This window comes from Seriola dumerili, unplaced genomic scaffold, assembly GCF_002260705.1.
Source record: "Seriola dumerili isolate Sdu_G_001 unplaced genomic scaffold, Sdu_1.0 BDQW01000551.1, whole genome shotgun sequence".
Classification (NCBI taxonomy): Eukaryota; Metazoa; Chordata; class Actinopteri; order Carangiformes; family Carangidae; genus Seriola; species Seriola dumerili.
In genome coordinates, this window is record NW_019174806.1 from 118,143 (window position 1) to 144,263 (window position 26,121).

The 26,121-nt window shown below is 42.6% G+C and overlaps 2 protein-coding genes across 2 annotated transcripts; both read left to right on the forward strand.

Annotated features, from left to right (window-relative positions):
- Window positions 1-241: 241 nt before the first annotated feature.
- Window positions 242-20,109, forward strand: megf8 (multiple EGF like domains 8). Its single transcript, XM_022764658.1, has 44 exons — window positions 242-563; window positions 1,294-1,483; window positions 1,615-1,778; window positions 1,874-2,083; window positions 2,173-2,353; window positions 2,636-2,724; window positions 3,427-3,640; window positions 3,730-3,913; window positions 4,442-4,587; window positions 4,676-4,786; window positions 4,920-5,071; window positions 5,256-5,357; window positions 5,556-5,703; window positions 6,083-6,246; window positions 6,618-6,821; window positions 7,409-7,606; window positions 7,765-8,025; window positions 8,146-8,264; window positions 8,385-8,516; window positions 8,802-8,915; window positions 9,081-9,164; window positions 9,555-9,794; window positions 9,933-10,117; window positions 10,321-10,534; window positions 10,738-10,978; window positions 11,084-11,216; window positions 11,408-11,658; window positions 12,016-12,126; window positions 12,234-12,352; window positions 12,489-12,726; window positions 12,826-12,997; window positions 13,182-13,345; window positions 13,446-13,581; window positions 13,675-13,906; window positions 14,033-14,159; window positions 14,266-14,476; window positions 14,689-14,903; window positions 14,998-15,193; window positions 15,300-15,468; window positions 15,589-15,781; window positions 15,876-16,046; window positions 16,190-16,320; window positions 17,115-17,247; window positions 17,425-20,109. Exons 1-44 carry the CDS (start codon window positions 540-542, stop codon window positions 18,922-18,924), a joined length of 8,673 nt encoding a protein of 2,890 aa, XP_022620379.1. The 5' UTR covers window positions 242-539; the 3' UTR covers window positions 18,925-20,109.
- A 1,438-nt stretch (window positions 20,110-21,547) lies between these two features.
- LOC111236060 (gastrula zinc finger protein XlCGF57.1-like) lies at window positions 21,548-24,711 on the forward strand. Its single transcript, XM_022764669.1, has 3 exons — window positions 21,548-21,637; window positions 21,919-22,402; window positions 22,951-24,711. Exons 2-3 carry the CDS (start codon window positions 21,955-21,957, stop codon window positions 24,333-24,335), a joined length of 1,833 nt encoding a protein of 610 aa, XP_022620390.1. The 5' UTR covers window positions 21,548-21,637; window positions 21,919-21,954; the 3' UTR covers window positions 24,336-24,711.
- Window positions 24,712-26,121: the final 1,410 nt, after the last annotated feature.

Below are 26,121 nucleotides of genomic sequence, written 5' to 3' on the forward strand. Positions count from 1 at the left end.
TATTGTCTCTGTGTGGTCTATGTCCAGATGTTTAAATGTTCTTTTCCATCTCCGCTGGATGGCAGTGTGGGACATGCCTCTGTCTTTTGTGTTGGCAACCACCGGTTACTGCTCGCCAGCCATAAACACAGAAACAACGAGCATCTGTCCATGAGATGGACCGCAGGAATCGCGTCGATGCTGTTAAAGGGCTTCGTTGTTAGCGAGCAGCATGTCCTACTTGGGTCATGGCAATGAGTTCTCGAAACATAATTTACTAATTACATAATTATTAATTACTCTCAAGACTGACTTATTCTGGTAGATTCTGCAGCCACTGACGATTGCGCATCTGGATTTGGCAGAGCTGCTACCGCTAGTTAGCGAACAAGCTAGCAAAGCACCGTGTTATCGCCCCAGTCAGCGGCTGCCCACTGCGGTTGTTCCGAATCAGACGCTACAAGCTAACTTAGCTAGCTGTCAGTCTTGAGCACTCGATAACAAAAAGTTGGCTCATGTGGTAGCTAGCGTTAAACGGGTCGCCGAAAATGTAAATTACCATGGGGCTAAAGAGACGGGAACTGGTGAGTGTGATAATGCAAATCTGCAAACAACACGACTAACGGCCCCAGGCTGTTAACGGTATTCAGTTAGCTGTCTTAGCTTAGCAACCCCTTACGATAGCTTTGTTATGATAGCCTGCGGAGAGCCCCTTGTTGTTGAAACTAGTTGGTTTATCATTTAACTGGTTGGGTGTAAGAAACGAAATTCGTAAAGGCTATGTTTGCGTATAGCGTTATTTGTATAGTCATACCACTACGTGTGAATACCTTAGTTTGTTTGACGTTACTGTTATATCTGTGAGACTGTTATACTGAGCTAACGCTACTGTACATAGGGCTAACACTCGTTAGCTCCAGCAGAATATTTTTTCCAGAGGCTGTCTTTGAGCCTCGCACTGTGCATCAAGCATTGTAATTTTGCCACCCCTAATCAGTTGTGCAGAGTGAATGGCATTGCAGTTTACAGAGGGGTTACGCAGACTTAAACTGGAATCTCTTTGTGAGATAGTCAGCAAATACAGAACCATGTAAACAGGCCACACGAAGTTGTTTGTGAGACCACCAGGCCACATACATATTACCATTAGAAACAATCCTGTATATTCTGCTGGCATTGTTCCTCTGTCTTGTGTAGTAGAGCAAGTGGTAGACCCAAACTGTGATGTCAATTGCTGCATATTTTTGGTGCAGATGTGTCTGTTAGAACTCACACCAAATAAGTCTCTCTCACATTTTACCTCCCATCATGCAGGCAGTGCCAGTGATGGCCTCTCCCCTCCCTGTCTCCTATATCCTGGTGTTTCTGCTGTTGGCTAAGTCTCCTGTGTGCCAGACAGGGGACTGCAAGGGCCACAGGCAGGTGTTGAGGGGACCGCCAGGCTATGTCACAGATGGCCCAGGAAACTACTCTGTCAACGGGAACTGCGAGTGGCTTATCAAAGGTAGTATTACTTAGATAATATATTGTCTCAGGCATAGGAAAATTGGTTATTGAAGAGAAATGTGTAATCTACTGACAGTCAGTTTTATAGCAAATCACGCTGATATTCACCACCTGATTTATATCTTCCAGCTCCCAGCAACAGTCACCGCATTGTCTTGAATTTCACCTTCATGGACACAGAGTGCACCTATGATTACCTGTTTGTTTATGATGGTGACTCCTACCAGAGCCCTCTCCTAGCCAGTCTGAGTGGCAACACTCTGCCTCAACCCATTGAAGCCAAGTCTGGCAAGGTAACCGATGAAGACATGACCAATGAGAAGCTTAAGGATTGTAATTATGGCAAATAACTTCCCTTTATGTCTGTTATTTAATGTCCTTGTTCCAGATGCTGCTTCATCTCTTCAGTGATGCTAATTACAACCTCCTGGGCTTCAATGCAACCTACACCTTCTCTTTGTGCCCTGGTGCCTGTGGTGGTCATGGGCGCTGTGATTCCTCCACATCAAAGTGCCAATGCCATCAGGATTGGGGAGGAGCAGCTTGTATTACTCCTCTGTGCTCTAAGGACTGTTCTGTGAATGGCCAGTGTGACAAGGTAAGAGTAGGGAACAGAGTAGTTTACTAAAAAACTGATTACTGATATTTAACTATTCTTTAACTATTCTTCTCCATGTTTTATCTCAGAAAGGAGAGCGCTGTCTGTGTAACCCAGGCTTCCTGGGTCACAGCTGCCAGCTTGGGCTCCATGATGACAACGGGGTGGGGCAGTGGTGGCGTGTGAGTGAGGGAAACCCCTACACGCCTCCCAGGACAGGTTCTGGTGGCGTGTATCTGTCCTCTGCTGGAGCCATGTACTTGTTTGGAGGTGAGAGTGACACACTGCTTATTTCTTCTGATGTTGTTTTACTGAATGGTAAATGGTATGCTGAAAACAGCTAATATTTAATTATGTTAATTTAGCTAATTCCTTCATTCTTCAGCAGATTTATTAAATTCTAACTTGGAACAATGTTGATCACTTAAGAAATATTTCTATTTTATTTTAAATTTTAACCAACTTTGATATTGCTCGTCTCTAGTATCTGATAGTGTTGTTGATAATTAATGACAATAGTGTATCTTTGAATATTACTTCTTCTCCCTGAAGGTTTCGATCTGAACAGAGCTCTCGGGGACTTGATCAAATACAATTTCACATCCAACCAATGGGAAAGCAGGTCTTATGGTCACTCTCCTGTAAGTGGTTTGTGAACACACACACACACACACACACACACACACACACACACACACACACGCTGTTTTAGCCTCCTCTTGCTCTTGCATTTCATTTACTGTGTTTCAATGCATGCAAGTGACCTGGTTCTGATCAGCCCGCTGCAGTAACCTGATCCTTAAAATATCAGTTAAACAAGAAACCTGGTTTGCTTGAAACCTGTCAACACAGCTAGAATTCTACTGGAGAAACTTTATTTCTTGTCAGATGGATGAAAGGAAACGAAATTAGTTGTAGCAAGTATTCAAAGAAATACTGTAACACAAAGTCTGGCATAAACTCAAGCTGAAATAAACAAGTATCACAAAGTTGGATTCCATAGCTGAACAGTAGATTATTCATGAAACTCTGTCTTCTTGCTGTGTTGTCTTTCCAGATACCATGGCAACAAAACTCCATATCTTAAAGCTTCATATGATGAATGCACTCAAAATATGCCAAATGGGGCTACTGACCAAGTGTGTAGATGCAGGTTTTATAGTAATCAGGTTATTGTAGTGCAAGTAAATGTGTTCTTCTGTTTCCTGACTTCTCCCAGTTACCTGTTCAAGTTTTGTATATGTAAACATAGTCAACATGAATATAAGTGCTCCCATTTATTATTTTTCATTGCAATGTTATTCCTTTCTTTCCTGCATTCTTTGACTCTCCTGTGCTGTCAGGTGGCTCGTCATTCCCACACAGCAGTAGAGTGGATGGGTAACATGGTTATCTTTGGAGGAGAGCTAGCCAACGGCTCCCTTGCCAGTGATGTCTGGATGTACCGGCCTCTTCATGATGACTGGCAACAGCTTGGCTTTTCAAATACACGTGGCTCTCCTAAACTGGCCAATCATGCTGCAGCTGTAGTAGATGATTATCTCTATGTATTTGGAGGTGGGTTTCACATTATATTGTAACCTTGCAATCTGTCTTTGAATTGGCATAAATTTATCTCTTGAGAAATAAATCTTCTTATTTCCCAGGTCGCACTGAGGAGGATATGTTTTCCTCTTCTCTGTATCGGTTCGGCCTGCGTGGCTCTGGACGGTGGGAGACAGTTCAGCCTACTGGTGGTAAACCCCCGGCCACTGCTGGCCACTCCATGGTATTCCACAGCCCATCCAGGACACTGCTGGTCTACGGAGGCCATAGGCCCACCACTGCCAGGTAGACACACTTTCATGTATGAGTATGCTGGATACAGTAATACACACAGCAAGTAGGAGGAGTGAGAGAAAATGAGGCCTCTGACATGTGTTAACATTGCCCACTTCTCTTTTTTCTCAGTTTGTTCCGCAATGCACTCATAGAAAAAATTCCCTTTTCTATTTCTGTTTTTGAAGGAGGAAGTGAAACAGTTTCCTGCCTAGTTTTGTGTGTTACTTTTGTTTGGGGTTCTGCAGTTGTGTAATTTTGCTTGTGTTATTTATTATTATTATTATTATTATTATTATTATTATTATTATTCACATATAGTGAAATATAAACTATCTGTCACATTATATTAGATAAGATAAGGTGGAAAATCTTGTTAAATTAAGCACTACAGAAAAAGATAAGAATAGCAGAAGTAGAAATTAATTAAATATTAAAATAAGTGGAAAGAGCATTTTAAGAATAATTCAACAAGTGAATCAAAAAATATACAAGATCTTTATAGATACTAAAAGTAACCTTGCTGTATATTTTTCTAAGGTTTAGCGTGAGGGTGAACAACACCGACGTGTTCCACGTTGACAGGAGGTTTTGGACATCTTTCCGTTCCCGTTTCCCAGCAACGGGCCCAAGAGAGAGAGCTTTCCACACAGCCACTGTCATTGGAAACTACATGGTGGTCTATGGTGAGCATTGACAAAATTAGCAGACACAACCCATGCAGTGCAGGCCTTTGTATATTTATTCCCCTCTCTTCCTGCCTTTCTCTCCCAGGAGGGAATGTACATATTCACTACCAAGAGGAGAAGTGCTATGATGAGGAGATCTTCTTTTACCATCTGGGCTGTCACCAATGGGTGTCTGCAGGGCAGAGATGGTCACTCCGTGAGTTCTTGTAGTCTTTATCTTCTGTCACAACTCTCACACGTGGAGACACACGGCCCAGTTTTCATTTATAAACTGTTATAACTTGTACACCTGCACACACAGTACCTACAAAACTTTCTTTCTTTTGAAGGTGGGGATACTGTGCGTGGGCGTTACTCACATGTTGCTGCAGTGATGGAAGGACGAGTGCTGCTGGTTGCTGGGGGTTACAGTGGTGTTGCCCGTGGAGACCTGGTGGCTTACAAAGTTCCACTGTTTGTCAGTAGTGATCAAGGTGACAGGGTGAGTCAAGGTATCACAATGTCACAAAACAAGACAACAGGAAGTCATATTATTGGGAAGACTGGCAAATTTGCCTAAGCTGTATAAAGACCGATGGAAGGGGGAGAAAAAATTGTGTTGAACAAGAGTAACTAGGGATAACAAAATCATTGTGTATACCTGTGTGTGCGTGTTGCCTTACCAGGATGCTGTTTGTGCTGAGGCACTGGATGAAAGTATGTGCCTCAAGAACCCAGAGTGCAGCTGGTGCGAAGGCCGCTGTCGGGAGTACCAACCCACTAATCCGGTAACACTTCCTTCTGCACAGCCACACCAACAAACACTAAACTTTTGTTTTAGACTGATGCATATAAATGTATGATGTTATGTATATGTTATATTTATATCCATTCAGACATAATCAGATACCCAAAACATTTTTACACTTTCATGTGTCTTTATGAACATCTGTCAGGATTACAACTGCAATGTTTTGTGTTCACAGTGTGGGAGTACTGGTTGCCTGGGCCTGGCGCGCTTCCTGTCTGACTGCCAGTCGTGTCTAGTGTTCAGTGGCACTCCAGCTTTTCTGGCCCGTGCCCCTGGTGAATTTGGCTGGTGTGTTCAGAATGAGTCCTGCCTACCAGTGTCAGGTGAGACCCAGGGAGGGAGGAAGGAGGGCAGAAGAGAAGCTTCACACTGAGAAAAAAAAAAAAAGATGTTGGGAGTTGACATGGGAGGGACTAGACTCATGTTTGGCGTGTTTCAGAGATGGAGCACTGGGACCTGACTACACCTAGTTGAGATTGGACAAGCTACTCAGACCACGATTTGACTTGCCTGTCCAGTCGCGTACTTCCTTTGGTGCAGTGAGGTCATGTGCTGTTACTCCTTCTGAACATGCGTCACACAAAAGTCGCAGATCACATCTGTTTCAGTACAGTAGTACACTTTAGCAAACTGCTGTATAATGAGATATTAAGAGGTCAGATGTGTTTTTTGTGTGCTGACCTCTCCCTCTCGGTCTCACAGAGCGAAGTGCGTGCCGTGTGGACCAGATCTCAGGGGCGTACGGCTGGTGGGGGGAGCGTACCCTTTTCCTAACCTCCCTCCACTCCTGTCGCACCGAGAACTATGTCCCAGGACTGCACCTGCTCACCTTCCAGCACCCCCGCAACGACTCCCAGCCTGACAAGGTACGGAGTCCAAATCTCAAGTGCTAACTGTACTAGTTGTGGTTGTAACTACTTCCCTCTCTGCTTATACTTATCCCTCCTTCCTTCCTCCAACATTGCTTTGACACTTGAAATTCTCCACCTTGAAATTATAATTGTTTCTCTTTTATTGTTCATTCCTTCTTTGTGCTCTTGGCTTTTTAACCTGTTGACTCCAGTGCTCACTTTTCTTTTTTTCTCTGTTTGTTCTGCAATGCACTCATAGAGAAGATTCCCTTTTTAAGTAGTTTGTCAAACTTGTGGAACAGTTTGTAGAGAATAGTGCTTCTGTTGATGTGTTTCCACTTCCATCCATCCTCCTCTATCCTTCATCCTCCTCACCCCTTCGCCAGGTTTCCATCCTGCGCAGCACCAACATCATCCTGAGCCCCACTACAGAAATGGATGTAGCCCTACAGTTCAGGGGCTTCATCCACCCGTTGTGGGGGGCTCCCCCACCGGCACCTCCTCCCACTGAGACTGTCTCCATGTGGGCTCGCATCCAGAGGCTCCACTTTGAGGCTCAAATGGCATCAGGGCCTAACTCCAGCCAACTGGTGAGGGAAAGTGCACGTCAGCACTTCAAATTGTGTTTTTTAATTGAATAATTTTTTTAAAAACAAATTGCCTGTCTAAAATCGGAAAGTATTGATAAGATTTGTTTCTGTAAACAAGGTCTTATAATATAATTTTCACTGGACAGTTTAGTGATTTTAGTCCCACATGGGATGACATTGTTGCTGTTGGAAGGCAGGCTTCCAAATCATCACCCTGTATATCTGCAGTATCCTGGATTGGGTCTGTGTATGCTATAAATGATATCTACCTTACTTTACTGCTGAAGTGCTAGACCCCAAAAATGAATCACGTCCAATAGTGTAATGGATTGTGGAAAACTATTGTAATAGATTGAATCATGTATGAATTTTCATTTAAAATCACTGTCTTATAATAGAATATTACATTATGCACATCTCTGGAATGCTAATTTAATTCAAAAAGGGCAGTTCAACAAATACAAGTTATATTTTAAATCAAATTACAGAGGTATATTAAATTAGCAGCAATTAAGTATGGACATTTTTGCTTAACTCACTTTCTCTTTCTTCCTGATCCTCTATGCATCTTTTAATTATCGGAGTAGGAGGTGGTGGGTCGTTGGGCAGCCCAGCAGGAGAAAGAGTTGAAGCTGCTGGCCCGCGCAGATGGGAGTAGACTGTTCTCTAACCTGACCAGGGGCAACCATTACCTTGTGCAGGCTGAAGGATACCTTAATAACTCAGGTTCAGGACAGACCAGCGAGATGGCCCTGATCTGGAACAGAACATTGCCTGGAGGGAGTGTGAGTACTGGCACAGTGTGCTTCTCCACAACAGCAACTATGTTTAGTCTGCATAGGTAGTGAAAGTAAAAAAAATAAATAAATAAAATTTTAAGTTGGTGCTTTTTTTTTTTTTTTACCTCATATCCTCTCTTCCCAATAACTTGCTCTCCTTCCAGGAAATCTCCTTCCTGTTCTTGGAGCCCTACCGCTCAGGTTCTTGCTCAGGGTACATGTCCTGTCTGGCATGTCTGTCCGACCAGTCTTGTGGCTGGTGCCCATCTTTGTCCCGCTGCCTGATGCGAGATGGCCCAGACCTTGAACCTTGCCCTGAGGGAGAGAAAGGTGAAGTCAAGGAAGAAGATCAGCGCCATCTGCTGTTGGCACCCCAGCAGTGCACCTTGTGTGAAGAGTACAGAGACTGCTCTGCTTGTACTCAGGTACAACACAGATAACATCTTATCTATATTTTGACTTGTGCCACTTTGCTGCTGATATTATATAGCTTAATTTGGAGCTACTCTATTTCTGACTCACACAAAGCTGACTTTGGCCTGCAGGACCCTTACTGCGAATGGCAGATAAACTCCAGCAAGAAAGGTGACTACCAGTGCAGTCGACGGGGGAGACTAGATGGATCCATACGTGACCCAAAGGGGTGCCCTAGAGTCTGCAACCAGTGAGTTGGAAGAACTATATTTTTAACATGGGTAATTTCAAAACATACAGGATTCCCACAAGAACCTACAAGTCACCCTGATTGTCCTCCCCTCTCTGGTCATCTTTTTGTCTTGCAAAGGAGAAAGACATGTGGTGAGTGCCTTTCTAACTCCAGCCAGTGTGCATGGTGTGAGTCAGCCCAGGCCTGCTTCTATTTTGCTGCCTACCTCACAAAATATCCCTATGGAGAGTGCAGAGACTGGTACGACAGGTAAAATGAGGACATTTTCTAAACTCCTTTCATTGTATTTTTAGCTTAGAGTTGATCATTATTTGCAGTTGCACATACGCTTTCCTGTTAGTTTTAGAACTCAACCTGAACACTTGGAGCAGTACACTCACATTACTACCAGACTAAAACAAGACAAAGAACTGACAAAATCTTAAAATTGGAAGTTTTAAGACAGAAATTTGGCATATTTTATCAGTCAGGGAGTTGCAATTAACCTCAGATCAATAATCTAATATTATCATTTTTTATTCTCTTACCTGTCAGCGTTCATTCGGTTCCCCAGTGTAAGCAATGTTCAGCTTTAAACACATGCACAGACTGCCTGCGAACATTCCAGTGTGGCTGGTGTGGTGACTACAACAATCCCACAATTGGAAAGTAAGTATGGCAAATGTATAATAATTGTTAAACAAGTAGACTGTACAGAGAAAATACATATAATGCCAACACACCACTGATTTGAATTACACATTGCTGATATGTTAACAGTCATTGTTTTTATTGGGATTTCCTTGTGCTTATTCGGTTTTTCCATCTTTTCAGATGTTTAAGGGGAGACTGGGCAGGAATGGATGATCCCTCAGTATATAATTGCAGTGTGGCTGTGGCTGAAGCACGGGCTGCCAAGTATGTTATCTCTTATGAAAGTGTCATGGCATGACAGACAGTAAAGTGTAAGCATATGACTTTCTTATAAGACAATGGCTTTTGTTATAAAGGTGATGTACTCTAAACATTGTGGGTTTAGTGTTTCACAAAGGTTCAGAATTTATTTGTCATAGTCCAGTGCTTGAAAGGGCAAAAGGTTCTTAACTTGGTCTTCACAATACAATTACTTCAGTATATTTGATGGCTGAATTTTGCTTTCTGAAACCTTCCTGTATCTTAGAATGATCACCAACTTTAGGCTGCAAACTACTCCAAAACTTCCTCCTAGAGGTATAGCAAAATGGATGGTTGGAGAGATGGATATAGGTTACCTGTCCAACTTCACATCTCCCTGTCCTGCTCTTCCAGCCCTGAGCCGCAGACTTCAGCTCCGCCTCGACCGCTGGAAATGGAAATGGAGCTGGAGCACTTGGACGATGAAGAGCAAGACGCGATCTGGTCCTACCCCTCGTGCCCCGATGTCGAGGAATGCAGGCTAGGGCTCCACAACTGTCACCCCTTTGCCACTTGCATCAACACTCCCACCTCCTATGAGTGCCACTGTGAGAGAGGATACACAGGGGATGGCACATTGCACTGCAACCAGACGTAAGAGTCTTCATGTATTTCTCTACTCATTAATTTTTCATCTCTCTTAATCTAAAATTATTCTTCACCTTTCCCATTTAGCCGTCAGAATTGCTTTTTTAAATCTTTTAAACCCACCACAATTTCCCCCTCCCATAGGTGCTACAATGAATGTCGCGAGGGTCAATGTAGCGGGAGCCCACGGTTTGAGTGTGAATGTTCCCTGGGCTGGACGTCTGACCCTGCCACTCTGGTTCTGAGTGGTGTTGAATGTGATGTGGACTGTGGCTGCAACTTCCACTCCACCTGTATAACTGCTCCAGGAATCTGTGACGAATGCCAGGGTGAGATCTTAATAGAAGAGTCTCATTCATTTTTTGTTTTTAAGTAATCCTAAACCAGGACAAGAAAACTGGTCTCTTTACTGTCCCATTGGGACAATTATGAAGTGAAATCATACTCACAATTAATAAAACTGAAACTGCATTGGTAATGCATTGATTGAAATTTCCTTTGTTGGCATTCTTCCTCTTCCTCTGTCATTCAGATTGGACCACAGGGCCTCATTGTGAGCACTGCCGTCCAGGTAGCTTTGGTTCTGCCCTGGCTGGTGGTGGTGGCTGTGTTCCTTGCGAGTGTAATGGTCATGGCGATCCTCTCCGAGGCTACTGTCACAACCAGACAGGCCAATGCTACTGCACCCACAACACTCAGGGACCACACTGTGAATCCTGCTTGCCTGGTTACTACGGAGACCCCAGGTAAGGAGATCTTCACCATTTACTTTGAGTGTAATGTCCAGTTTTTATTTATTTTGTGTCTACACTAATTAAAAACAACTCAAAATCAAGGAGTGGAGATTACAGTAAGATACTGATAAAAGTACAAAATGTGAAAACAGAAATAGCTTTGGTTGCTTTTTGTATTTTCACATTCTTTCATCATGACTTTCTCTGTCCAATAGGAACAACGGAACGTGCTACCGCCAGTGCCAGGGCCGTTCTGTGCTGCTCTCCTCCACCTCATCTTCCACCATACCTCTCTCCTCTTCTCTGGGATGGCGAAGTGGCACAGAGGGGAAAGGAGGACTTTCTCATTGCCTGTGGGTCCTGTCTGTGACTGAGAACCTGGCACCTTGTCTTCCCAGACAGCCATGTCCCCCTGTAGCCCTCACTCTACACCCAGACTCCCATACACATTGTAAAGTGAGTACAAACAAATGAATATGTCAGTTGTGCTGTAGCATAAACATAAAATGTCAGTATTCCCTCAACTGTCTCCATTAACATGACCTATGCTTTATTTTGCAGAGCTCATATGTCTATGTGTTTGATGGCCTTCCTCGTTTTCTGAACAATGGAGTTGTACATTCAGATCATAACCTAATTGGAGCATTTTGTGGTACCACAAGGACTCAGCCAATCACAGTGGAGGCCACCTCAGGTATCCTTCAAACTTAAACACTTAAATTACTCATTATTGGTTTACAGCTTAAACTACTCATTCACGAATAAGTACATTATTCACAGTGTAACCCTAATCTATGTATTCGTTATAACAGATTTAAAGTAGGCACAAAAACATACATCGTGTTAAGTCACTTTGATAATATTGTATTTTCTCTTTTCCACCAGGTGTGATCTCAGTCTACTTTGAGGCCAATGTCTCTTCAAGCAAACCTCAAGGCTTTAATGCATCTTTCTGGGTGCGGCGGTGTCAACAGAGCTCTGATGAGGGTGAAGAGGGGTCACCCATATGTCCAGGTGGAGCCCAGTGCCAAAGTGGGCTCTGTCAGTGCCCTCAAGGATATGGGGGACCTCACTGTGATCGGCCCATGTGCCCTCAGGACTGTGGATTAGCAGAAGGAAGAGGAGCTTGTAATATAGTAAGTATTGTGACAATTTATATTAAGGATTTAACATTTGCTTTTATTTTCCAAGTTGTTTCTTGGGCACAGGGTTAATTTATTTCTGGGACTAGAGGGTGTTTATGAATGAATAAAATGTGAAAATTGTATTGTATAATTTAAATTGATTATTATTAGAATACCATAACACAACATTTTTTTGTAGTTATATCCTCTACCATTTAATTTGTTGTAATGTAGTCATAATAATATTCAGTTATAAATGCAAAAAATTCAGGTTAAGCTTCAAGAATTTTAAAATTCTAAAAAAAAAAAAAAAGAGAGAGAGAACAAATTTTCCTGTTTTGCTAACCATCATTTTTTTATTTGTCTCAGTCTTTGGGGCTGTGTGTGTGCTCAGACAGCTGGGCTGGCTCAGACTGCTCTGTTCCTCGCGACTCCAACAGTCTACTCTGGGAAACACTGCTGGACACACAACTGACAAAGGTAGGGGCACAACATAACATAAATGGGAAAAGAAAATGTTTTAATGTTGCTCATTTCATGAATTTCACAACCACAAACACACATTCATATGTACTGTTGCTCCACAGAACCAGGCGCACAGGTTCCTCCACAGGATGGGCCACTCTCTGGTATCTGGACCACAGGGCAATCTCTGGATGTATGGAGGACTGTCTCTGTCAGAGGGCATTCTGGGAAATGTCTACAGGTAGGGGCACGTAACGTAAGACTATTCTGAGTAGCATTAATGTCATGAAACTTTTAAGGTTTATTGTACTGTATGTGTATAGGACATGTACTGTCTTTATGTGTATAATAATGCATTTAATCCCTGCTTATTTTAGATACTCTGTGTTGGAGCATCGTTGGACACAAATGTTGACAAGCTCTGTGGAAGAAGGCTCGACTCCTAGCCCTCGCTATCACCACGCCTCTGCACTGCTGACCAGTCATGAGTCTGGCACTGGAGGCCACGCTGCCACTCACAACTTCATGTTGGTGGTGGGCGGTGTCACTCAAAATGGTGTTGCCATGGATACCTGGAGTCTCAATCTCAGCAGTTTAGTCTGGAGAGAACACAAGGTTAGAATTGGATTTAAAGTGGAAATACAAAATATCTGGAAGATCCCAAATCTCCTTTTTCTACCTCTTACAACTTACATTTTCTTCTTCCTCTGACAGAGCTCAGTGCTGCCTGCCGTGGCAGGCCACACTCTAACTGTACGTCGAGACTCCTCTGTGCTGTTGATTGGAGGTTACTCTCCAGATAATGGCTTCAACCATCATCTACTGGAATTCAGCCCTTATTCTGGGAACTGGACCATTGCCCCACACACTGGCACACCACCTACAGGTTTTTGAGGCCTTTTGTTTTTTAAGGGTTGTAAAATAGTTTTTGATTCACTCCATAACATAATAGTTAATTTATTAGTCTACCTCGCACAGAAATTCAGGATTACATTTTGAAAATGTCTAAAAATATACAAACAAACAGAGATATAGCAAACTGACTTTTTTTTTCTTTTTTCTTCAATCAGGTTTATATGGCCACTCGGCAGTCTACCATGAGCAGACTGATGCTGTCTATGTTTTTGGAGGCTACCGCTTTCATGTGGAGACAGTGGAGCCCTCAGGCGAGCTCTACAGTCTATACTACCCCAACCTCACCTGGTCTCTGCTGGTCCCCTCGCAGGGTAATAAGGTAAGAAACTGACCACATCACCAGTCCCGTCCAGTCTCGTCCAGTTCAGTGAATAAAGATAACTTATTTATTCTTGCTGTATCATCTCTTTGCTACGCAGCCCCTGTCCCGTTTCTTCCATGCTGCAGCTCTGATCAAAGACACCATGGTCATTGTTGGGGGAAGGACGGAAGCAGAAGACTACAGTAACTCAGTGTCTCTGTATCAAATCAACTGTAACACCTGGATACAACCAGGTGACCATCTTGACATCTTCCAGCAGCTTCAGTTATGGTCAAATCATAATTTACCATACCATAACGTAATCACCTTTCATCTCTTTCCTTCAGTCTCAGCTGTAGGCGATCCAGTAAATCGTTCAGTGTCTCTTGCCATGACAAGCTGGGGTGGCCGTCTCTTCCTGTCAGGAGGCTTCAATGGTGTCACACTAGGCAGACTCCTAACCCTGAATGTGCCCTCGGACCCTTGCGCCCTGCTGCCCACACCAGAGGCCTGCAACACCACCACAGGCAGCTGTGTATGGTGTCGGGGAAGCTGTGCTTCTTCTGATACTGCTGAGAGGTAACTTATTTGGCTGAGGGCAAATCAGTAGATAAATAGCCCCCTGTTTTTGAGTTTGGAGTTATGTGCATCCAAAAATGCAATGTAAATGTATTCAATCTTATACGCTCTGTCCCACTCCATCAGAATGGGGTGTTTCACTGGCCAGTCTCCCTGTTCCCCAACCCCTCGTCAGCCAGACCAGTGTCGCAGACTGAAGACCTGCAGTGAATGCCTGGCCCGACACCCTAAGACGTTCTCAAGTCCATCACAGGTAACATACAACACACCTATGCGACCACCATCACTAGCTCAAATAGAGACAGTCTGTCTGTCAACTAAAATCTGTTTTTTTTTTTTTTTTTGTTGTTTTTTTTTAGCCTGCTCTTCAGTGTAAGTGGTGCACAAACTGTCCAGAGGGGGCCTGTATCAGCAGCTCTGTTAGCTGCACATCTGAACATGACTGTCGAATCAACCAGAGAGAGATCTTTCTGTCCAGCAACTGCACTGAGACCAGCTGTGAGGCTTCTGACTGCCCCAAGTGTACTGCTTCTGGAAAATGCATGTGGACTCGCCAGTTCAAACGCACAGGTGCAGGCAATAGTGGCTTTCTTCAATTTTCAGTCCATAGCTGAAAATAGATAAGATTCTGTAATCATGATCACCAAACCTAGTAGGATATGGATTCATTATTAATTTGAAGATAATTGTCCTCCTCAAATAAAATATCCCACTAGGTTACCGCTGAGATTTAGAGTATTTTGTTGCTCTAAAACACGTTGTCTGTGTTGTGATTTCTCCAGGGGAGACGAGGCGCATCCTGAGTGTGAACCCCACCTATGACTGGACGTGTTTCAGCTACGCCCTGCTCAATGTCTCACCCATGCAGGTGGAGTCTTCTCCCCCTCTGCCGTGCCCTCCACCTTGTCACAGTCTCCATAACTGCAGCCTCTGTCTGGGCTCGAGAGGCTCTGATGGGGGCTGGCAGCATTGTGTGTGGAGCATGGCACTGCAGCAGGTATGACTGCCGTGCTTGATCTTTACAGAGTGTTTTCTGTGTTATTTTTTTAAAGCATGTTCATATGCAGCTAACCTCTCTCCCCCTCTTGCAGTGTATGAGCCCATCTTTCGTGCCACTGCGATGTGAGGCAGGTCAGTGTGGTCGCCTGCTTACTGGGGGGGACTCTTGCTCTCCCCAGTGCTCCCAGCTCACCCAGTGCTCCCAGTGCATTGCCAGGCCTCAGTGTGGCTGGTGTGCCACTCGCGGGGGCAATGGAGCTGGACGCTGCCTGCAAGGAGGACTGGATGGTACTAATATTTTTTCAGCTGATTCACTCAGAAGGATTTGAGGACTGTGGAGTGTAACCAGCTGAATGTTATGTTATTCTCACTCACCTTCATTTATGTCTCCCAGGGGTGAGTGAGGGTGTTTGCCCCCTGAGAAACAGCAGCTGGTCTTTTCTCCACTGTCCAGAGGAGGATGAGTGTGCTAATGGCCATCACCACTGCAACAGCACCCAGGACTGCCACGACCTACCCCAGGGATACCACTGCACCTGCAAACAGGGTTACATACTCAGCAGGTGAGATCAGGAGCCCTGAATACATAGTATATAGGATAGGATAGTTAAAAAATACTTTATGGCTTCTCATTGTAACTGGACAACTTTACCCGAATCGCCTCTTGTTTTTTTTCTTTTCAGTGTTTCTGGTCAGTGTGAGCCAGTTTGTGCACAAGGCTGTGTGAATGGGACATGTGTGTCCCCAGGAATTTGTCAGTGTCACTTTGGCTTTGTTGGGGATAACTGCTCCTCTCAGTGCAGCTGCAACAAACACAGCAACTGTGCTGGTGTCAACAAACCAGATGTTTGTCTTGAGTGCCACAATAACACCATAGTAAGTGCTTATAGTAATACACATCCACACACTGTGAGCAAAGTTTTCTCCATATTCATTTGAATGTATTAATTTCTCCTTTCCCCAATTATAGGGTAAGCACTGTGAGAAGTGTAAGCCACTGTTTGTGGGCTCTGCCAAGGGGGGCGGCACTTGTCGTCCCTGTCGAGAGTTTTGCAGGGGAAACAGTGCTGTCTGCCTGTCCCGGGATGAACATAAGAAGGCCCTTGAAAACCCTCGGCTCTTCTCTCTGGACCCCAACAAAGTAAGTGTCTGTAATAATCATGGCCATATTTGGATTCTAAGTAACAGCAAATACAAAAGTGAGCATGCGTAGGTTTTTTGAGCACTGCCTTTATTTTAACTCCTTTTTAAGTTTTAGAGTCTATCTCTTTTCCTCTTCATCAGATTCAGGACTGGGTGTCTGAGGGTCCAACAGAAGAGAATGCCATGTGTGTGAACTGCCAGAATAACAGTGTGGGGGACAAATGTGAGAGCTGCCTCAGTGGCTACTTCCTGCTGCAGGGGAAGTGTGACAAGTGAGCAACATTTGCTATTCATGTGTCAATGGATTCACATACTGTGACAAAACATGTTATATATAATAACCCTAGGCTTTAAAATGTTTTTTTTTTTTTGTAAAAAAGGTCTTCATACTGTGTGTTTTGGCAGTGTCCACAATTGCCATTATTTTGGTACACACAATACCAGGCCTATCAGATCTAATCTACATCAACATACAATGCTTTGTGCATGTTGTACTACTAAATATCGATTCTTCTTTTAATTTACCGTGCCATCAAAGGCAGTTTTTTCTGTCTCGTCTTACAGCAGAAATTATGCTAGTAATGAGATGGAAATCTCCTCATGGCTATAAATTAGATAAATAAGAAGGACAAAAAAAAAATCAATGCTTAATATTTTCAGAAGCAACACACTTTCTCCTCTTTACTGTTTAGAGATTCTCCTCTTCAAGTGTTTCAAGTGCTTAGATTTTTGTTCAGTTCCAGATATTAATTATAGATACAACTACTGTTTGCATTTTATTCAGTTGCAAAAATAGCTGCCTGCATAAGAGTGTACATGTCATAATGTGTTGAGAGGCAGAAACAGGAAGTTTTGTGGTGTTCGAGTTTTTGGGGTTGACCGAAGAGTCAACATGGCCGTCGTCCATAAAGTAGTTGGCAAGTAACTTCAAAAGAGTGTCTTTTGTCAAGTAACAATTTCTCCTTTTCAATGTTCAGATTCTCTCCCTCTTTTAGTATTTGGATGTTCTCCTCTTTACTGTTTGGATTTCTACTCATGTGTTTGAACTTTCTCCTCTTCATTGCAGGTGTCAGTGCAATGGCCATGCAGACACATGTAATGAACATGATGGCACAGGTTGCCCCTGCCAAAACAACACAGAGACCTCGTCCTGTCTGAGCAGCCCTCAGAGTGACCGGAAAGACTGCTACAGGCAACAGGTATGCACACGCTATAAATGATTTTTTATATGGCAGAAGAATGTCACAATATTTTTACATTTTTTATTTATCTGCGTTGATTAAATCAGTAATTAAAACAGGGAAAAAAACAGGTGACCTTGTTCTATTCATTACAGGGTTTTGCTCAAATTGTATTTCTTTTGCTCTTCCATTTAGTGTGCCAAGTGCAAAGACTCCTTCAATGGCACACCGGTGAATGGGCGTCAGTGCTACCGTCAGTTCAACGTGGATACTGAGTGTTGCTTTGACCCGACATCCCAGACCAACTGCTTCCATCATCCCACCATTCGCAACCTGCCCAAGGGGCGCACAGTGTTCTTTGCAGCCCAGCCAAAGTTCACCAATGTTGACATTCGGGTCACCATTGATGTTACCTTTGGTGAGGTGGAGGTGTATGTGTCCAACTCTCATGACACCTTCATTGTGGATGTGGATCGGTACTCGGGGATTCACACCATTAAGATTGAGGAGGAATCGGTAACCCGGGGGACAGCAACTGGGGTAGATAAGGATTCACCTCCGTCCCCTATTAAGGTGTTTGCAAATGCTTCATCCAGTCTTGGGGGCCCCGTGCTCTCCCACAACCCACTGCAGCTGCAAGCAAAACCTCCAGGAGCCGATAGAGAAATTAGGGAGGAGCGGGCTGAAGGACTCATCACCTACATCACTGTGTGGAAACCACAGACAGTGCTGATTGTCCATGCTGTTCGAGATCGTGTGGTCATCACTTTCCCCCATGAGGTGCATTCCTTGAAATCCAGCCGTTTCTACATCGCTCTGAGAGGTGTGGGAACTGACGAGAGACAGGGAGAGTCCCAAGGTCTGCTGTTTCTGCGACAGGACCAAGCCCACATCGATCTTTTTGTCTTCTTCTCTGTTTTCTTCTCCTGCTTTTTCCTCTTCCTATCTGTCTGTGTCCTCTTGTGGAAGGTTAAGCAGTTCCTGGACTTTCGTCGGGAGCAGCGGCGCCACATTCAGGAGATGACCAAGATGGCGTCAAGACCCTTTGCTAAACTCACTATATACCTTGAGCCAGAGGAGCCTCAGCTCATCTACCTGCCCTCAGCTGGTGGAGGGGTGGGGGGCAGCACTGTATCGCTTGCTCATGCCCGCACAAGCAAGTTAGGAGGAGTGGTGGTGGGCCAGAGGGGCAGGGCAGGAGCTGTCTCCTACAAACATGACCCGGGTTCTGGTCCCACAGCCCACCACCACCATCACCTCACCCTGGGTGGAGGGGGCAATAGTGGCCAGCACCTGCCGCTACACTACCTGAACACCCACCACTATGCCAGCACCACTGCTGGCACCCCAGCCTCACATCATCACCATCCATCCACATACAGCGGCTACCAGCATTTTTGCCGCTCTGACCCGTTCCTCTCTCAGCTCATGGGTTTTTCCTATTCCACCTTTAAGGTGGGGCCCATCACCCTGGAGCCCACAGATGATGGCATGGCTGGGGTGGCCACTGTTCTCTTCCAGCTCCCTGGGGGTGTCTTGGCTCCAAATCGTGCCTGTCTGGGCTCTGCACTGGTTACTTTGCGTCAGAACTTGCAAGAATACTGTGGCCATGGCAGTGGAGGGGGGCACCCAGGGGCGGGAGCAGGGCGCAAGGGGCTGCTAGGGCATCAGCACCTGACCACTATGGCTATGTAGGGAAACAAACAAAAGATATAAATGAAATAAGACAGGGATAAAAGAAATGGGTTAAGTCTGTAAATTGTTTGATATATAATAAATTAATTTTTTGAAAGAAACATAGCTGCAAGGCAAAGACAAAGTCCAAAAGAAAGAGTTATGTCAGAGTCAGTTAACAAGAGCATTTTGAACAGAGTTGTACATACACTGTATAATGAATTATTAAGTGTCTTTTATTGTATTATGTATTGCTATACTGTATTTCAGTGCTTCACATGACCAAGCCAGCTGTCTCTAGAATGCACTACAACTGCTTTATGTATCAAGAAAACAGTGTTGCATCCTATCTGTGATCACTAAAGAGGTATGAGCACACTCGACAGTCAGTCCCATACAAAGACTGAAGCTGGACTGTTCAAAGTCTTCTCATTGACCAACAGAGGTGTTAAGAAAGACATCCGCTCACTTTGGAACCAACATGTGCTTTATACCCCCAAAAAGTGACAATCAAAATTGCCATTGAGAACAATAGACTGTTTAAATTGGTTCAGCATAATGTGCAAGATTTTGATTGTCAGCTCAGTGCAGGATGAAAAAAGTCAAAGTTGCTTGCAAGATGTTTTTTATATCATAGTCGATATGAGTGATTTATAATTGTAACTCAAAACATGGCAGGCTTGTAAGCTATTATGTTTATGTTAAACAGACTCCTGGGTATGTTTTTGCATATTCATTCACCTGCTATGTTACATTGTTATTTGTTTTTCTGCTCATCTGCCTTCACTTCTTGCCTTGTCTGTGAGTCAACTGGCTTACACTTGTTACATGTGTTAATGAAAATGTGTGGTGTAGCTCCTGAAGGACATAATAACAATGACATATTTTACATTTTGTTTCACAAATTGTTTTTGTAAAAAAAAATATGAAGGATAATGTTTTCAATATTAGTCTTGAGTTCCTGACACTATATTAATTTAATAACAACCAAACTCGTCCATGAAAATGAAGAAATGATATGTCATTTTCAAACATTTGATTACTTTTTGACATGAAATGTATGTAGGTCTTTTGCTAGTTTTACTGGACTGTTTTTTTTTTTTTCTTCTTCAGGCAACTTGCTTGCTTAGATGATTGCATTGGCCAATCATTGCTACAATTTGATCAAAAACTTTGGATGTGGTTAAAAAAAAAAAAAAAAAAAAATACAATATGAAAAATGTTACAATGGTAATGGAAAGAGTTGTTAGAAAGTTCTCCTGGTGAGAGATTTTGAAAAGACTTGACAGCATTTTTATTTGCAATGAGACGGAATAATGAGACAGAATGACTTGTTCACTGGCTGGTGTTGACATTAGTATTTTTGTTTTCTCTTTGTTTTCCTTTTTGCACTGCATGGAGGCAATGAGCCCCATTATTCATGTGAAACACTAAGAGTGGATGTCGTCCAGCCTCCGATGGCACATAGTGTCATGGATGACCTCAGAGTGGTGCTACTGGCTTCTTATCAAATGAAAAAAAATCATGGGAGGTTTTGTTTTGAACTGAATACTCAGCATAGTTAAGCAAACTAAAGCTCAATGGAATATTGTCACTATTTATAGCAGCCCTCCACAAATAAGCATTAATACTGTTTTGTTTGTCTTGTATCTTTGTGTATGTTTTTTTTTTTTTTAATATACTTTATTTTTGTACATAACATTTATTGTGTTTGTTTGTTTTTTGTTTGTTTGTTTGTTTGTTTTCAAAGAAGGGAACAGTGTTGTACAGAAGATCGTGTTAAGATTCTCTGTCCCGAGTCGGATGAAATAAAGTCTGTGGAACAAGATTGTGTGTATGTGTGTGTGTGTTTTGTACAGGAGAAAAGATCATTTTGGGACCTACCAAGATGTTTTCAACTGGGATGTTAACACAAAAGATGCTGCCACAATGTTAACATTTCATTTGTGATAATTGGATAATTAAAAAATGTTTTTAAATACAATATCACTACCATTTTTAGAACAATCTCAAATGTATTTGCAGAGTGTATTTGTGTGTAATTACAGTGATGTATATGATAGATAAACATGATAAAAATATACTGAAATAAAACCAATATGAAAATAATAATAGATAAGTAAATGTCAAAGTGACACCTTTGCACTGCTTGTTTTGTCCAACCAACAGTCCAAAACCTCAAAATTACTAGAAATAAATTACAATTATTAAAATAATAAAAAAGGAAAAGCAGCAAATCCTCACATTAGAGAAACTGGAACCCTAGCTTATGGAAAGCTCTCAGCCACTTCCATATAATTTAAAATCAAATAAAAATAAAACGGCTCTCAATTCCGCTATTCCCAATAACATGAGGAAAAATATTTTATATAAGTATTATATACAAAAGTATTAGTCAATGCATTTTGGACTGTGGCACAAACAAAACAAGACATATTAATCATCTCGGGCCTAAGAATCTTGGGGGTTATACGTTTAAATGTTGATATGAATTAAAATATGAATGATTGCCTGACAGTGTAACGTGGGTTTGACTAAAGCTTTTTGCCCCTGTCACTTTAATTGCACTGTGGGCTGCAACCTGAACATGACTGATGTGAGCTGGTTGGCCAGAACCTGAGGAAGTGCGGTGTTCTTCCTGTGTTATTATCACTACACACGAATGCAGCCAGTTAGTAGACGATGGCTTAAATATGTAAACGCAGCTCTGGCTGAATCGTGTCTTTAAAAAACGGTAGGTCTTTTCTTTAAAGCAGACAAAAAATGAAGGACGCTGACAGCTGCCTAGCTGCAAAGTAACTGCATTAAATGATCCACAGTGTTGCTAGTACTGCTGCTAGGCTAATGTCGCCGTTAGAATGGCTTAGCTATGATGCTAACGTTAGATAAAGATTAACGAAATGTCTCCATAGCGATTATGGCTTGTGTCTGTTTTAGTGTTGCTTAAACTGCCTTGAATATAGATGTCTTTGCCTTCTAAGATATTCACCTCATTAATTTGTTACTCTAAACCAGAGCAAACTAAAGAGACGAAATCCTAATGGTGACGAGATGAAGATGAAATCTGCCAAGAAGAAGTCTTTGCTAAACGAAGCAAAGAGAGGGGAGAGGCAACACGATGTGGGTGCAGTTAAAACTGAAGATGAATTGGAGCTGGATGGTGAGGCTGAGGAAGGCTCCCGTGAAGTTTACACTAACGGAGATGGTCTTAGCATCCATATCAAGGAGGAGCCACATGCAAAGGAGATCTGCGGGGAGTATAATGAAGACGCATCAAGCTGTCCAGACACTAAGCCTGACAATGTGACATCCAGGTCAGATGTTCACCATCAACGGGTGCACATAAAGGATGAGTGTGACTCTGGCCATCAGCCAGAATATGAATTCACTCAAACTGCTGTCAAGGAGGAGTCAGAGTCGTGGATCAAAGAGGATAGAGACAGTGAAGAGGAGGCAGAAACCCAGGAAGATTATGGGGAGGGAGAGGAGGTCTGCACAGGTAGGAGCCAGTTTCTGAAAAAATACACAATAATATGTTTTCCTTTTTTTTTTTTTTTTTTTTTTTTTTTTACATGTTCTTTTTTGGTTGCACTAATACTTTGGCATATGTAGCCAATTTCAACTTAAAAACATTTATACAAAGCATATTGTTTTGCATTTTCATCAGTTTTTAATTACTTTGTCATGACTGGAAGTGTCAAAAATGTTTATTTGATAAACAATCAAGGGTTAATCTAGTATGTTTTATCTTAAGAAAGGCATGTTTGAACAATTTGCTATTTTGCATTTGTATTCACCTTCTTACTTAAATACATGTCAGTGTTTGATGATATGTTAAGAATAGTAGTAAGATAGATAGTAAGAGAATAGAAAAATCTCAGCCTTAAAAAAGTTCATGTCTAGCATCTACAATAGCTTTACTTTGTTTCTCACAATTGTCAGTCAGTATATTCTAATTTGACAATACAACAGGGAAGGGTAAAATCATAACTGCTTCCTTTTTTAAATCTTCTCTACTCTCTGTGTGTGTATTTCTCTCCTACTTAGAGTCATCATCCAAGTTCTTTCCATGTCCTCACTGCACTGTCTCCTTTACTGACTTGGACTTCTTGGAGAAGCATGTCAAGTGGGTCCACCAGAAACAGTATCTTGCAAAACTGAAAAAATGCCTCTCAAGCCGCACACTAAACCTCATTCCTAAACACACTTGCACTATCTGCAGCAGCACCTTTAACTCTAAAGTACACCTTAGGGTCCATGTACATGAAGCCCATCCTTCTGCCCCTCCTCGCAGGCTCCACCCCTGCCCAACCTGTGCGCGCAGCTTCCAGTACCTGAAGAATCTTAAGAATCACTGTCAGCGCTGGCACAACATGTCTGTGGTTACCACAGGAGGGCATCTCAGCTGTGCTGACTGTGGGAAGAGTTTCAAAGCTACCTGGGGTCAAGGGCCACATTTGTGTCATGAACCAGATAACACAGAACCTGAGGATAAACCAATCTGTCTGGACACTGGTGTGCAGTGTCCAGAATGTGGCAAGAAGGTGCGCACTCCTCAAAGCTTGGAGGATCACATGCGCACACACACAGGTGACCGGCCGTTTGTCTGCAAAGATTGTGGCAGGAGGTTCGTGGAGCGCAGTGGTTGGCGGCAACACATGAAAATACACACAGGGGAGAAGCCGTACAAATGCCAGGTGTGCGGGAAAGCCTTTTTAAGATCACATCACCTCAAGTGCCACTTAACGACACACTCTGGCAAGAAGGAATATTCTTGCTCCGAATGTGGAAAGGAGTTTGGATTCAAGTCGAGCCTTGATCTGCACCTGAGGACACATTCTAGTGAGAGACCCTTCCACTGCAATGTGTGTGGGAAGAACTTTAACACCCAGAGAAATCTGAGGGTTCACACCAAACTCCACACCAATGAGAAAGCTCACCAGTGTGGGGACTGTGGGCTGAAGATCGGAGATCTCGGGGCTTTGAAAATACACCTGCGAACACACACAGGAGAAAGACCTTACCACTGCACAGTCTGTGGAAATAGGTTCATTCGCCTTGCACATTTGCGAAACCACCAACGCACCCACACTGGTGAAAGACCCTACAAATGCACTGAATGCGACAAGAGTTTCACTCAATCTGGTGACCTGGTGAAGCATAAGCGCATACACTCTGGGGAAAAGCCCTTTGAATGTCCAGACTGCCACCGATGTTACACTTCTTCTGGCGATCTTGGCAAACACAGGAGGAGTCACACTAACCTGCGTCCCTACACATGTCAAGAATGTGGAAAAAGTTTTCGCTTGTCAGGCCATTTGAAAACTCACATGTTAACTCACACAGGGGAGAAGCCATATTCCTGCCCCAACTGTCTCCGCAGGTTTGCTCGCTCTCACCATCTTTCTGGTCACGTGGCGAAATGTCGCTGAGCTCTTTTGAGAGGATTGTAAATAAGCTAGTCTTGATCTAATATGGTAATTATAGAAGCTGTATACAGTGTACTACTAGATTTTTTTTTATGAATGTGTTGACAAGAAAACTCATATTTGTAAATAATTATTTATATGAACTTTCTGTAACCCTCTTGACTCAGATGACTGTTTTAACTTATTATCACACAGTTTGTTATTGCATGGAACTTTTACAGAACTATCCCAAGTCCTGTATGATTTTTTTTTCCAGAGTAGCTCTAGACTGGCTGTTTAAGACACTATCATAACAGATGCTTGAGGACATGATATAAGGCAGAGTTCTATATGACATGCAGATAATGGGATGTTTTTTGCCACTGATCAATGCTGTATTATCTGTAAAAAATTAATAAATTATTTGATGAATGCATGGACACTGTGTGTAATGCTACTGTGTTGAGTCACTGGGAGTCGCCAAATTATTTGAAGTATCTGTGCACCAGTGTTGAAGGCCCATAGCAAGGATGACCGTATATCACCAGAAACTGAAAACAGGAGAATTTGCTTGAATAAAAATGCTAATAATAATAGATTCAAAAGATTACTGACATATTAAATAGCTTTTTTGTTTCAAAGATAGGCCTGTCTTTGAAACAAGCTCTTAGCTGGATAACTTTGGAATGGGGGCTCAGGTAAAAAAAAAAAGAGTAATTGGGGATTTATTTAGTCAATTTCTGCTCCATGAATCAGTTTAAAATTATAGATTGTTATTTTTTCCCCTTTACAGTAAACATTTTTCCTTTTCTTAGAAAAACTAGTTGGTCTTGCAGCTATGAAATTAGCTTAGCTTATTCTTTAATTGTTTCACTGTCTAAACTATAGTGAGCAGTTTCTTGCAACCGTAATTGTATGGCAACTCTGGGATCAGGAGATGATCAATATTTGTTTGATGGCTTTTAATCGGTGGATGAAATGTTACTAGTTACTTTACAGATGAAGTGATGAAGGAAGAAGTATTAATACGAAATACCAGTTATTATATTATTGTGTAATGAATACTTTCACTTTTGGTACACTTAGATTGGTGCTACTTTAGTAACGTTTTGAATGCATGACTTGTGCTTGTAACAGTAAACACTGTAGTATTGCTACTTTTACAGAAGATCTGAGTACTGCTTCCACCGCTGCTTTTAACAGACCGTAAATCGTTAATGCAGTTTTATAGGGAGCACCCTCCATATTCTTAGAAACAACACGTATATGACATCCCCTAAATCACAACGTTTTGCTGGGGTCGTGAAAACTGTGGGACCCAAAGATAAGGTTGTGAAAGTTTGCACTCCCCGTTTGTTTACATTGCGGTTGATCCAAGACACTGAGTGTCCCGGCGGGGCGGATCACACTTTCTTTTACCTTGCGTTCAATGTTGAAGCTCCGCCCGCTAGGGGCAAGCGGATATAATAAAACATCTATCTTGATTTTAGCAGGAAGAGCAGCCTATGCAACTTGCTAGAGGCACATTAATTCGTAAAGTTCTGAGGTTTTTTGAATCTTTAAATGAGTTTTGGATTCAGAGACATTGAAATATTTGTAACCTGGTGGACGTGCGCGGGCTGGACCATATAAATAAAAACACTTAAACCTTGTTCTGAGAGTATTTCAAAAATACCCCAACACCATGCAACATTGCAACACTCAAAAAATATTATCTCTGTAAATGATAAAAAAAAAAAAAAAAAAGCTATTTAACCTGTTTCCCAAGTTGCGCCACTGGTTCAGAATCAAAACAAAGATGGCTGCCCAC